General features: G+C 46.5%; 1 protein-coding gene across 6 annotated transcripts in view; it reads left to right on the plus strand.

Moving 5' to 3' along the window:
• The first annotated feature begins 777 nt into the window (after positions 1-777).
• The window catches only part of LOC149325860 (uncharacterized), a 292,578-nt gene continuing 278,324 nt past the window's right edge, over positions 778-15,031 (plus strand). For 4 of the 6 annotated variants that reach the window (XM_089563535.1, XM_089563539.1, XM_089563534.1 and 1 more), the window contains exon 1: positions 779-1,022. In XM_089563535.1, coding sequence (XP_089419661.1) covers positions 908-1,022 — 115 coding nt within the window. In that variant the 5' untranslated portion in view covers positions 779-907. Of the gene's footprint in view, positions 1,023-15,031 lie in introns of all 6 variants that reach the window. The other 2 variants (XM_089563537.1, XM_089563533.1) reach the window with 2 other exon arrangements.

Consider the following 15,031-nt stretch of genomic DNA (forward strand, 5'->3'; position numbering starts at 1 on the left):
TGTTTTTGAACTAAGCGTATTGATGACTTGTTTACCCCAATGCTACAATAGCCCTTATAGGGGCTGCGGTATGTATAAATAAATAAAAGGTGACCGCGCTGAGAAAGTCAATCTCTTTCTTTGGGAAACAAAGTGATGTTGCGCTTATAGGCTGATAACCATCTAAAAACGGCGCACAGAAAAAAACACGCAGAACACAGGGAGAACGGACAGGACAAGAGCGCGTGTTTTTTCTGTGCGCCGTTTTTAGATGGATCGATACCAACTAGCCCAACTTTCTTCTTTACTGAGGCTGATAACCTTCACAACTAACTCCGAGGGCTTCGATTACACAGGCCCTCTAGTTGATTGCTTTTTAAAATGAAACCTTATACTTGCGCGAATTTGCAAAGCACACGTGAAGAGTAGATACCACAAATGCTAAGCTTCAGCGGACTTTATTCAACCACTGAATTGGCTGCTTTCATAGCAAAACCTTATATATGGAAAGAGTGAGGCGATGAAAATGCAGAGAACGAAAAGCAACGAAGTTTTTGTATAAAGGAAAAACAAAGGTTCGTACACAGAGAAATGCTAAAGGAGATCATTTGGGTGCACACGTAGAGGTGAATTTAATTATAATTGTGACATCACCGCCCACTCTGTGGCCACTGAGATCCGGAGGCGGAGATGCGACATGCGGCGGGCCTCAAGGTCTCCCCTATCATCACGCCTTCCGTTCTGTTCTCAGAAAAGGCACTCGTGGTCGCTGCCGTCGACGCGCGGTAAACATTGCTTAGAGGAGTGTGCCCACAAGTGGATAAGGGAAGCCCGCAAAGCGGCCTCCTCCGCGCGAACTGCCATTGTTCCTGCTTCGCCGCGAGCGGTCAGGTGTGTTGAGCCGGCTCCCGGGCGGACGTCGCTGACGATGTATCTGGCCACGTCGGCTGCGGTGTTTGTGGGCGTTGTGCTGTGGCTTCGGTGGCCGCTGCTTTCTTCGGCGCTGCTACAGTTTCGCCGCTTCTGGACGCCGGGGCCAGGAGGTGAGTGCGACGGTGCGAGAGAGAGAGAGAGAGAGCGGTGGTTTTTATTTTGCATTGAATATGGAAGGTAAAAGAATTTTTGCTGCCCCGGCATCTGCTATCGCTGCCGGAAGCACATGAGCTAGGGCAGCGGAAATAAAGGATAGCAGGCAGTGTGTAGAAGTGGAATGAAAGAGGGAAGGGGATTGTAGAAGGGACAGGGGGAGGGAGAGAGTTGTGGGCATAGGATTCTTGCGATTTCAGTTTTTACGCGGATGAGCGCCGACGCTCTGCTTTGCATCGGCGCATGATTGATACAAAGAAACATGCGAAGCGATAAAAGCCGCAGGAAGAGCAGACACTGCAAACGCTTGAGTGCAACTAAATTTTATTCCTCCGCCTAAACCCTACTGAACAGTAGGCGGCGGCAGACAGGAAACCAACTCGGAGGCGATGTCATCAAAAAAGTTTCTCATTAGTGGCAAGACAGAAAGCTGGCGACACCGTTAATAAATTTTTTAAAGAGTACTTGATCCACCGAGGAAGGCCAGGCAGACGAAGTATCTTGAAAACATCTACAATTTTCTTTGGCCTAGGCTAAGAAGAGAAAATAAACTAACAGCAATATTTTAACAAGGTTAGCCGCATTAGCCACAAAAGATGCGCCACGTTACGTCAAACATAATCCCGAGTTTTGGGAAGGGCATTCCTTCCGGACTGATTACTAAAATATTGAATTCCTGATGTACTTAACACATACCTAAATGGTAACATTGATATTCTTGGTCTTACCCCAAATGTGCTGATAATTTTGTTCCTCTAGTATGCTGTTTTTCGCTGGCTCTTTGTGTTGGGAGTATTTTGACGGATAGTGAAGAACTGTGTCTAATTCACTTTTTAGGAATACATGTCTTCGTGAATGCTTAGATAAATCCGCACTATCTACCAATGTCGCCTTCGTTCGCTGCATTACCCTTGTCTGCTCGTTTTTTCTTGAATTTTGTTTTTTTTTGCACAGCGTTTGCAGCATTAAGGGCTTCTTCGACTAATATTCCATAACCAATTTATTTTCACCTTGGAGACTTGGATTTAATTTTCCCTTCCACGAAGAAGGAAATGAGTTCAGTGTGTATACGTTTATATAATGAATTCGCTGTTGCGTGTATAACTTTAATTTGTACAAGCTGTACAATCTATATTCTTTATTTTGAATTCTGTTTTGTGTTCCCCTGGGTATAATTTTACATTGTACAAGCTGTAAATTCTATTTTTTTCTACGTACTATTTGTTTTTTCGAATGATAAATTGCGTCTCGTTGTGCGCGAAGTGTACTGCTGCTGCCGCGTAGGGGATGAGGACTTGTGAAGCTGCTGCCGCAGCTTTTTGCCCCGCCTGCCCCATCGTTTAGAAATAAATAAAAATAAAACGCGTTTTATTTGCCTTGGCTAATGTAGGCACTAAAACAAGGATTTTGCCGGAATCTGTAGCTACGACGCGATGCCCTACTCCATGCGCGGATTAAATTATTTTATTGCTCTGCTTTTCACTTTTTCCATAAATTTAATGCACGTGAATATTCAATGTTCAGCTCGAATGAAGACTTTCACAGCATTTCCTCGAGGTTTGCCTCAACCGGAGTCGTATCGTCACGGCTGAATCCACGTTTCTATCTAAACGATAGCGAAGCCAAATTAGAAACCTCGTCTTAATGATATTCCTGCGTCTCTCCGCGGCTGATGAACTATCGCAGGGCATGCTTTGCCTCCAGTAATATTGGGAAAATATATCTTAGCAATCAGCCCCCCCCCCGCCCCACCAAAAAAAAAAAACAAAAAAAAAACAACGGAAATAAAAGATGGCTGAAGCATAACATGATCTTTTAAGTTCTTCCTCTTGCCTCGGCTTCTTCACAAGCGCGGAGCGCATGGATTACTTTATATATACTTCTTTATTCAGAAGCGCAGCAAAACCACCTCTATGCAGGTATATTTTTCAGAAGAAATGATGAATGTTTCGAATATTTCGCAGCTTATCTGCATGGCCAACTTGTGCACCGCAGTGAATTAAAACTCTAATCTGGGCGAGGTAGTCCATAGGGGATTTGTTTCGATGATTTTTTTCTACGCTTTGACATGCCTTTGGTTTTTGGTTTTGGTTTTTACACTGCTTTACTACGATTTCTTTTAATGTCACCTTTCCTCATTTTTCACCTTATGATTCTTCTTTCCTTCTCTATGAAATAAACGAGTTGGAAGTTGCGCATCATACATGCCGTTTGTGTTTCCTCGTTTTCGTCCCGTCTTTTGCGTAAGTACGTACCCTTTTCAAGTAGTGAATTGCGTTAGCTATTTTCTCGCCAAATTGTGTCTGCACCAAGCCCTTGATACCGTCGATTTACAGTTACGGGGATTGAATAAGGTTTAGTTCTCAAGGGAAATTGGGGGGGTTAAAGGCCAGATTCATGAAATTAAGCCCCTGGGAAGCGGCACTAGAAGACGCAAAGCGCACGTTCGCCGCAGTGACCCATCGCAGTGCCTTGTTGGCATCAGTTGTGAGAGCGCCTCAAGATGGTGGCCGGAAAGTACGGCGTGCCTGTGGCCTTTGCAGCCCCGGAGAAGTTGGCGCGCATGCGCTGTCTGAAGCCTTCTTGTGCACGCCACGCCATCCTCTGAGGGTGGTGGGGTTGTCCTCTCCTGATGAAGTTCCTATATCGGCCAGAGAGGACGCAGCAGTTAACGCCCCGCTGGGCGGAGGTTACTGTCACCCTTGCAGCCGGACCAATCTATAGATGGCGTGCGGGACGGCTGCTTTTTATTCGCTCCTGTGCTTTACGACGAAGCAAACTTGCGGAAAGCTCAAAATTAAGCACAGGATTTGTGAGCTTGTGCTTAGATTTGATATTTTCGCAAGTTTTCGCAGTTGCGAGCTGCAGGAGCACGGAAAACGCGGCCGTCACGCATGCCAGCTGAAGATTCGGCCGGCTGTGCACAGGCCAGCTAGCCACTTTTCAACTAGATACGCGTATTGCGCAAGTTTAGCGCTCAGATCAGCATAGAAATAATCGAAGAATTCTGCATTTTTACCGAGAGCGATAACTGCGTCAGTGGTCAACTTGCTGTGGTTGGGATGAAAAAAAACTACATAATCTAAAAGGATGCAAGAGCTGTGGGCATGTGAGATAGCTGAGGAATAAGGTTAGAGATAAGAGAGAAAACCTAAACGGAAAGCATTTAATGCCACTCCGATTTTTAAAGTTTATTTTCAGTGAGTGCCTTGATATTGTCTCCTACTTTGTTTTCCCCGCTTGATGTGTCTGACGGCACCTAGCGCTTATTAGGGTTTTAGTGGCGGAATAAAATTTAGTTGAAGTTCAGCGTTTGTTTGTCTAATCTTCCCGGGCCGTTTCTGTCTTGACTCTCGTGCCACATTTCATTACATTGAAAGCAACCAACTAGTGAATGAAACACCTCGCGTGCTGCTGTTCGCATTCTAGTGATATACGTATAATACTCTTGCGTAGATGCTCCCACCCCACTATTCAAGCGCCTATTTCCTGCTTTTTCGTTGAATTGTATTCGTGCTTTGTTTAAATAAGCCTACTTCAAATGGTGTGAGAGATTTCACACCGACATGCAAGCTTCCGTGAAGAAAAGCGACAGCCATCGGGCTTTAAACTTACGCATGACGTCATACCACACGTTAAGCCATGTCTTCACGTTATAGCGACCCTGCTTCTCAAGCGCACACACTTTTGGCAACACTTTAGCAAAATTATGTCCGGGCAACAGGGCTCCATTCGCCCGAAGATAACCAGGATGGCGGCACAATGACAGCATCCGAAGCGTGCGTTCAATGAAAAATGTCCGCACCGCAATTTTCCTGTGTAGTAGCCATTACAACACAGTGGGAACATGTGAATGTAGCAGTGTGCCACATGAGACGTGCCTTTTTTTCACTTTATTAGTCCTCCAAAAGAAAGCGATGAAAGAGGGAGGGAGCGCGGACCAGCAGAGCTTGGGTGTGCGTGCTGGCAATTCAAGACAAGTGAAGGAGCTAAACGCTAAAGCACGTTTGTAAGGAAAATGACGGTTGTAATGAAAAATAGCGCAGTGAAAAAACACACAAAAACTATAGATGAGCGTGTAGTGCAAATCGCCAGGTTCATGTTCAAGGATGCAAGAATAAAAAAGAAACCAAAGCGAAAACGCATCACTGATGTCAGAGAGCCCCGGGAAAGCGGCGAGGGTGACACACGACGGCTAGGAGGTCGCAGCTGAAAAATTAAAAAGAGGAAAATGAAATAGAGACACTGGTAGCATGAAAAAGGCAATATAACGGAAGCAGACCGAGTACCAAAAAAGTCCAACTGGTAAACAACATCATGAACTAGTTCGTTGTCCATCACAATGAAAACAATGCAAACTTCACGAAGGACGCCTCTGTCTCGTCTTCCTTTTCGGCATCCTTCGTGGAGTTCCCGCTGATTTCACTGTGATGGTGAACAACGGGTGCGCAGAAATACCTTGAGTTTACTAAAAACCTACACTGCGCAAGATATACGAAAATAGCAGCGAGAGAGAGATGTAGAGGTGAAAGGAGGTGATATGAAAGGGCTAATACAGAGAACCCTTTGATAAACGACTCCTATAGACGCCCAAAAAAAAGTTACGTGATAAAAGTGGCTGGGGGAAAGAAAGATCGATAAATGTTGCGAAAAATAAAAAAGAAACGAAAGCAATCAGAGAAAGAATGCAAAAGAAAACAAAACATAGAGAAACCCACATTAGAGGTTACAGGCAAAGTGTTCTTACGAAGAAAGACTTGGCTGGAACGAAGGATCAGTGGTAAAAAGACAAGCATACCAGTCACACTGGGGCACTGCTGCAATAAGCCTAACGACCGATAGCAAATGACCTTAATATTAGGTGAAAATATGAAGAAGTAAGAAAAATAAAAAAATGAAATGAAAATAGGTGCAAGAAGCTAAACGAACAGTACAAAATAGGAACAATCTAAACTCCAGGGGGAAGATAAGAGGTTAAAATGTGCGCTGATACAGTAGCAATCCATCACTAGTTAGGATTTAGATAATACAGCAAGACATGGACCAAATGGAAGGAGACAGCAGATATACAAAAAGCAACAAAAGTATCAATATTGCAACGGATAATCTCCGTGAAGACGACGCAGAGGAAGTGCCCGGTGTGTGCGCGCTTGCCGCTCGGGGCTAGCTGTGTTCTAGACCCTGTGCTCCGGTCGTCCTTGTGCCGACATAGACTTCGGGCCACGTAACATCTTTGGTGGAGGTGCCGGGTAAACGATCTCCACGCCACGCAGCTCCGAAGCGGTCGTCAGGCCGGGGCTACTCCCATCATGGCTGCACCCGGCGAGTCACGAACCACTCCCTCTGCTCCCTTCGTGGTCATGGCTCCTCCCCGTGACCCTGGTACCTTTTCTGGGAACGACGGCACCGATGTCGTCGACTGGCTCAGCCTATATGAGCGAGTGAGCACCTATAACCGGTGGGATCCCACCGTGATGCTAGCGAATGCGATCTTCTATCTTAGTGACACGGCCCGGGTCTGGTACGAAACCCACGAAGAAGAACTGACGAGCTGGGACACTTTTAAAGAAAAGCTCCGTACTTTGTTTGACAGACCCGATGACCGGAAGCTCTCCGCGAAGAAGCAGCTCGCGTCGCGCGCCCAGTCGTCAACCGAAAGCTATGTGGCATATATCCAAGATGTCTTGGCGCTTTGCCACAAGGTTGACGCCGCCATGACCGAGTCCGACAAAGTGAGCCATATTCTGAAAGGGATTGCGGATGATGCTTTTAACTTACTGGTTTGCAAAGACTGCACCACCGTGGACGCAATCATAAAAGAATGCCGTCATTTCGAACAGGTTAAAAGCCGCCGAATTCCACAGCAGTTCTCTCGGCTCCCTAATACTGCCGCTACTTCTTCCTGTGAGGAACACCGATTACCGTTCCGCTCCTCTTCCGATGATGACCCCGTTGCCGGCACTGTGACCCGCATCGTTCGCCGCGAACTGGAAGCCCTTGCGCCTGTTCTGCCCCGTCCGACCGCACCTGATAACTCTCTACCCACCGTGTCGCTGATTCAGGCCGTCGTGCATCAGGAACTCGCTAACCTGAACCTTCCTCCGGCTGTGTGCACCATCAGAAGCCCGGACACCCCCAGCCAGCTCTCTCTGTTTATCGTCGCACCTATTATTCTCCGCAGCGTTATCGCAATCCAAATGAGTGGCGTACAGCAGACGACCGCCCCATCTGCTTCCGGTGTTCTTGCATTGGCCACATCGCCCGACATTGCCGCAGTCCATGGTCTTCACCAGCCCGCAACGTCTGCCCCTCCTTCTACAGTTCTACCTCGACCCGCACCTTCTCGCCCCGAGCCCCGTCCGAACCATCTGAAGTAGCCGTTCCCCCTCCACGCCTATTCTCCCGCACTCTAACCGATATGCTGGCTATGTACGTTTCTCCGGACCATCGCGACTGGGATACCGCTCTCCCCTATGTGACCTTTGCCTACAACTCCTCCCGCCATGACACTGCCGGTTACTCCCCTTTTTATCTTTTGTATGGCCGCGAGCCCCTGCTGCCTCTGGACACGCTGCTTCCCACTTCTACTGCTCCGCCGTCTGCATACGCCCACGACGCCATTACTCGCGCTGACCACGCTCGCCAACTCGCACGCTCCCGGCTCCTCGCTTCCCAGACCTCTCAGCAGGAATTCTACAACCGCCGTCACCGTATGGTCTCCTTCACCCCCGGCTCCCTCGTCTTGCTTTGGTCGCCATCTCGCCGCGTGGGGCTCTCTGAAAAACTTCTGTCCCGCTACATCGGCCCGTACCGTGTCCTGCGCCAAGTCACCGCAGTCACCTACGAGATCGCTCCGGCCTTCCCCGGTGCCACGTCATCTCAGCATCAGACCGATGTTGTGCACGTCTCTCGCCTCAAGCCCTACGTCTTGCAGTCCCCCTCACTGCCCTGATGAACACCGAGACGGTGCCTTTCCGACCGGGGGGCCATGCAACGGATAATCTCCGTGAAGACGACTTAGAGGAAGTGCCTGGTGTGTGCGCGCTTGTCGCTCGGGGCTAGCTGTGATCTGTACCCTGTGCTCCGGTCGTCCTTGTGCCGACATAGACTTCGGGCCACGTAACAATATAGATAGAAAAGGGCGCATGAAATGCAAGAAAAAAATCTAATCTTGAAAAGAAAAGAGGCATAAAAGAAAATACGCATACAGAAGTCTGCAAGAAAACCTTAGGAAAAGAAGTAACTAAAAGAAAAGAAATAGAAAAAAAAGAAACTGAGGAGAAGGTAACAGACTGCCAAATTTATCATAATCACCATCAGCCTAATTACACCCGCTGGAGGGCAAATGCCTCTCCCATGTATACCAGCAAATTTTTTATCGCATCCGCGGCCACGAAGTTTCTGCCGCCCCCTGCTACTCTTGCCTTGTCTTCGAATCCCCTCCGTTGCCTTTGAGGTCCATAAATTATCTTGTCTACGCAATACACTCCCTGCTCAAGCCCCTTTCTTCTTGATTTCGACTAGAACGTCATTAACCTGCGTTGCTTACCTCGCTCACTGCGCCCTCGTCCTGTCTCTTAACGTTACACCTTTCATTTTTCTTTCCATAGCTCGCTGCGTTCTCCTTAACTTAAGCTGAACCCTTTTCGTTAGCCTCCACATTTCCGCCCAACAGGTGAGCACCAGTAAGATATACCTGTTGTAGAGTGCTATTGGTAAACTTCCATTCAACTGAGAGGACCTGCCATATGCGCTCCACCGCATTCTCATTCTTCTAGTTATTTCCCTCTCATGATCTGGATGAGCAGCCACTATTCCTTTAACACTTAGAGTACCTCGCTACCAATTTTAAACCGGTGTTGCCTTACGAGACTATTAAAATTACATTGATTTTCTGCATCTCAATTTTTAGACTACGTGTTTTGTTCTGCCTGCCTGACTCACTGATCAAGCTTTGCCGTTAGTCCCCTGAGTGACTTAGCAAGACAATACCATCAGCGAATCGCTGATTACAAAGGTATCTCCATTCATTCTTATCCCCGAATGTTCCCATTACAGGATAGCCTGTTGAGAATCACTGATGCTGGCCGTATCTCTTGCCAGGCGTTACACATTATCCTTTCTACTGCACCCTCTTCCAACTCTCGCTTACTTCTTTGGGCTCCAGCCTGCGAGTCGCTGAGCTGGAACGCCCAGGCGCACACTCTCGCCCGAGATCTCAGCTGCCGAGCAGAGTGTATGATCAGCCTCCCTGCTTCCTCTGACACTAATATCTCACGCGCTTCTCTACTCACCACTTACACGGACATACTCCAGCACTACCGGCTCGAAAGATGTCTCTATCCTTCCGCACACCGTGATCTAACAAGACGCTAGGCCGTCCAATGGCGCAAACTACAAACTGGCAGTTTTCGAAACCCCCTCTTGTACAGCAGGATCTTTCCGCAACAGATAGGCCCTATGTGCAAACACTGCTCAACTCCAGCCACTCTCATACACATGGTATGGACTTGTACACATTACACCACAAACAACTCAAACACCCCAGAGACGTGGGAGTCTGTCCTGCGTACTTCCGAGGCGGCAGACCAACGCCGGCTTATCCAGCGCGCGGTGGAGGCCGCGACATCACAAGGGATCCCCGCTGACCTCCTCTAAGCCAGCGCAACCGGTCCTTGGACTGGTCCCCTGTTTTTGGGAGTAATAAAAGAGATCACCACCACCACCCATTACAGGCTTCTGAATAGCTCCTGTAAACATACGGTGAATAGCATTGGCAAGATCGCTGAGCTGCCCTGAACTTAAGCTGAACCCTTTTCGTTAGCATCCACATTTCCGCCCAACAGGTGAGCACCATATATATATATATATATATATATATATATATATATATATATATATATATAGTTGGTTGGTTTATTGGGGTTTAACGTCCCAAAGCAACTGAGGCTATGAGGGAGGCCGTAGTGGAGGGCTCCGGAAATTTCGACCACCTGGGGTTCTTTAACGTGCACTGACATCGCACAGCACACGGGCCTCAAGAATTTCGCCTCCATCGAAATTCAGCCGCCGCAGCCGGGATCGAACCCGCGTCTTTTGGGCCAGCAGCCGAGCGCCGTAACCACTAAGCCACCGCGGCGGGGCTATATATATATATATAGTTGCAGCAGGTCTTGTCGTTCAATGGACCAGGAATACTTGTAGAAGAAGGGGTCACAACATTGCAATTATCTTCATTTAATACCGACAGTTTCGAACGGAGGACCGTCCTTCCTCAGGGTATAAGGACGGTCCTCCGTCCGAAACTGTCGGTATTAAATTAAGATAATTGCAAGGTTGTGACCCCTTCTTCTACATATATATATATATATATATATATATATATATATATATAGCACAATAAGGTAAACGTACTTGGTTGCTAGTTTAAAATAAGATGCGAAATTGAGAAACGCTTTGTTTATTGGGAGTCGACGTTTTGGACAGAGCCTGTCCTTTTCAAGTCTTGAAAAAGGACAGGCTCTGTCCGAAACGTCGACTCCCAATAAACGAAGCGTTTCTCAATTTCGCATCCTATATATATATATATATATATATATATATATATATATATATATATATATATATATATATATATATATATATATACGAGGGGGTACCCAAAAGAAACCGGACTTATTTTTGTTTGAACTTATTTGTTCACATTCTATGCAAAGACCTTCAATCTCCTTCAAAGTATTCCCCACTTGCAATGATACGCATGTCGAATCTGTCATTCGATTTTTCAAAACATTGTTTAAATTCATCTTTTTGTGATGCTTGACAGTGCCTCTGTCGTTTTTTTCTTCACCTCAGCAACATCAGCGAAACGATTTCCATTCACCTATTTTTCCATTCTAGGAAACAAAGAAAGTAGCACGGGGCAAGGTCGGGAGAGTATGAGGGTTGTGGATTAGGGGTCATGCCATTTTTGGTCCAAAATTGTCGTAGAGACAAAGCTGTGTGAGCAGGGGCATTGCCATGATGAAAAAACCAGACACCCGACCACCCCAAATCTGGCCGCTTCCACCGCACACTGTCGCCCAATCTTTTCAAAACATCCAAGTAGAAAGCCTGGCTATCTGTCAGACCCTGCGGAACAAATTCTCAATGGACGACTCCTCTCACGTCGAAAAAACAAATCAGCATTGTTTTGAGGTTTGGTTTCACCTGACGAGCTTTCTTGAGGCGAGGTGAATTTGAAGTTTTCCATGATTGTTGCTTTGATACAGGATTCGATTCAGGAACACTTGAGTTGTCCCCATAGCATCGTCCTGGTACGTCTTTCTTAATATTTCAAGAGTTTCCATTCAACTTTTTCCGAGCAAAAATCAGAATTTCACCGGCGCACGCTGTTCACGAAAATCAGCCATTTCAAAAACGACATTCACACAAAACAGTCGTCACTCTAAAACTCTGCCTAAACTAGTCTGATCTCCTTCAACGATGGCACTCGGCTTACTGACTCTGGAATGTTCGTTCTATGCGCTCCCAGTGGCAAAACGCGGTACCACAGAAGCTTTGCCGACCAAAAAATTTAGTCCGGTTTCTTTTGGGTACCCCCTCGTATATATATATATATATATATATATATATATATATATATATATAGCACCATATGAGCGCCATATATTGAATTGAATTGATTTATTTCATGTAATACACATACATGAGGAGATGGGAGAAAAAGCCGCTATATTGCAGCTAGACTAGGCTCCCATCCCCTATACAAGAGCAGAGCATCAGCAACTAATATACATGCCAATGAGGCAAACAAATACATGGTTGAACTGCAACCAGTAAAAAAGAAAAAAAAAGAGTTTACAAAAAACAAAAAATAGGTACTAGCAAATGCCCATAGTCTAATTGTAAAAAAAATAAATGAAATAAAACAAAGTTTACAATGAAAAAAAAACAGAGATAATAGCAAATGCACACAACATGCGTCATGTTGGAGCATTTATATAATTTTAGGGATGTAGAGAGATACATGACAGAAACCAGAGTGTCGAACCGGAATTTTTTCGGGTTCGGTTCAGGTTCGGGTTCACGCATTTCGGGTTCAGCTCCGGGTTCGGCTCCGGAGCGACATTCCGTTCCGGTTCGAACCGCTCCGGATAGCGTCGAACCGGTTCAAACGGGTTCAGACTATAAAAAATTCTGAACGATGTTTTTCTTCAACCTTGTTTTGTTGTTTACTTTTCTTTATGATATCAGCATATAAAACAGCACTGCAAAATTTGCTCAATGCGAGATGTTTTACTGTCCGCGGCAAAAAGATTTAAATTTACGCAAGAGCCGCGAAATCAAAAGAACTGAGAATTAGTGTACACCGGCTACGTATACTAGACTCTATCTGATGAGATACATGAAAAGAAAAGCTGATGGATTTTTCATCTACAAAACCTTTCAGCTTCAGCAGTTTCGGAGTCCCCGTCAGGCGAGTAATAGGTCTTTCTCGAAGGTAGTGTCAATCGGGAATTTTTCCGGCGCAAAATGCTTAAGCGGGCGCCGTTAGGACCGCTGCATGCGCCCACTATAGCGGAAGTTGGCTTGTATTTGCAGGTATATACAGCCAAGACATCTTTCTGTCGCCCCAAAAGCGGCTTGCCTGTCACCCCCCCCCCCCCACACACACGCACACACACACTCAGGCACGCCTGCAGCATACATCTAGAGAGTTTACCAAAAATATTTTATTTTCATCCCCTGCTCTACATCGCTTTTGTAACTCGCGTTATATATCTCGACCACCTATAGCTCAGTTTCTTCAAAAACACAGCTCATCATGGCTTGTCGCTAGTACAGTGTATATTTAAGATTTTGGCCTGTGCTGATGTCATCTCCGTCTTTTGCTCTGATGAAAACAATATGATAAAAAAAGCATGCTTGCATTGGTTGGGGGCACTTCGTGTCTGTACGGACACAAACTTCTGACGTCTTCGATGAGACGTTGCGTTGTGAAAATGTTGGCATTGGTGCATTACAAGAGGAGGACCGTAAATTCGTTAAATAGAATTTTTGTGACTTTTCTGGGGCGCTTTAAAAGGGAGCCCATGCGTGGACAGAATTTAATGCTACCTTGATACAGTACGGTGAGTCTTTCTTGCAGTTTTCGTCCACTAACCTGTTTCATGATTTTTATTTTTCGAAACCGAAAAGCACCGCTTCCCGGCAGCTGTGCTTATTAGGTGACTAAATGCTCATCTGTCTTTAATGTACATAGTCGTGGAGGAATTTTGTGCTAACACACTCGATTTCCTAAATATTCGTTTTTCCTTAGAATGCCTGTACGGCTTCTCTAGAAGGCAGCTGACAAAGGTTCTGATCAGTCATTACTTCCTCTACGTGCAGCCTTACCTAGCCTTTCTTGGCGGCCTTATATAAAGGCGAGCTCAGAGGATGTACATTCAATAGGCCCCAAAAACCTTTCTTAGACTTCAAACGTCGACCTTACGTGTTAGGACATGCCATCGAGCCAAGCAGATGTTTGTGCCATGATCAGTGAATTGCTACATCTGCAAGCAAAGAGGGGCTATTGAACAACGAAATTATTTGTGACGCTATGTTCGATTGAGACATAGCTCACCTCATCAGTCTCTTAAAAAGGACATTGAGGTCATGCCTTAAACTATAAGATTTGTGCCAGTAATGAAGAACACCGGAATTCCGTGTGAACTTTTCCTGTTAAGACTGCTCAGCCTGTGAAGAAGCCGCATGATTGATAGACACGCACAATCGCCACTTTCGGTGAGGACACTGTTCAGAGAACAGTTCATTTTAGCTGAGAACGTATATGCTGCGAAGTTCAACCTCCTGACTGATCGCCCTTTCTTGACGTGTGTGCCTTCAGGAATTTTTATGTGCGGGCAGAGCAAGGGAGTGATAGTGGCATTAGGCCGTATGCCGAGGTCGCGGAATTCGATCCAGTCAAGTAAGGCAAGACGAGGTCAGGGAGGTTCCTGATATTCCATGCGGCAACAATAAAAAGAATCTTGAAGATGGCCGAGTAGCCTAATAAGGCATCAGGAAACGAAGCTTCTCTGTTGCGGCCGCCGCCACTGGCTCGATTCCCACTCAGGGTTAGAGTATTTTATTTGGTTTCTTTACTGCGCTAGCAGATTAGTCTCCGTTCTCAAAAATTGAAAAATTTCCGGAGTGTGTGTGTGCGTGTGTGTGTGTCCATGCATGCGTGCGCTTAAGCATGTGTATGCACATGCGTGCACAATTCCGTGGGCGCACATCCGGGCACTCACTGGCAAAAAATTAACAGACGATTGCAGTTGTCGGTAATGCGAAGTTTAAGCGCAACTCATCACACGCTACCTGGCATGTGGCGTATTATGCTGCTAGCCACTCTTGGGGTCTTCCCGGGGCTCTGCTACTTGGACAACCGGCTACGCCGACTACGACGCGCAACTGGGGAACGGGCGCATAATAGCTGCGGTCTAAAATGCCCCATCTACCTGCACCCTGAGGTGGAATGCTGTGAATGCTGCACGTGTGCCGTCGCAAAGCGTTCCACAAAAGAACGCGAAAACGCTAGCGAATCCTACCGCTGTGGTGCAGAAACTGGTTTTTGAGTCGTCGCGGTGGTGAGCGGCGAGATTCCAATAAGTTGGAAATTTTCGCTGGGACGGGCCGCTCACTTGCCCATTCACTTGCATGTGAACCAACCTTAAGCCTCTCTCCTCAGACACAAACAAGCCGAAGCGAGGGTTCTCGCACGGCTCCCGCCCTCACCGTTCGACCACGTTTTTTATGTGGCACTCTCGGTAAAAGAAGACGCATTACGTTCGCTGCTATTGACGAGGGTGGCGCTGGTGAACACTCTCATGGTTTGGCTGCACTACACATAAGTACCCCCGAAAGCCAAAAATATAAGACAATCGCCACTGCAGCGCGGAAGTAGCGGGCACCTTAAATT

This window comes from Amblyomma mixtum, chromosome 10 (genome assembly GCF_055824585.1).
Source record: "Amblyomma mixtum isolate Tamu chromosome 10, ASM5582458v1, whole genome shotgun sequence".
Lineage (NCBI taxonomy): Eukaryota > Metazoa > Arthropoda > Arachnida > Ixodida > Ixodidae > Amblyomma > Amblyomma mixtum.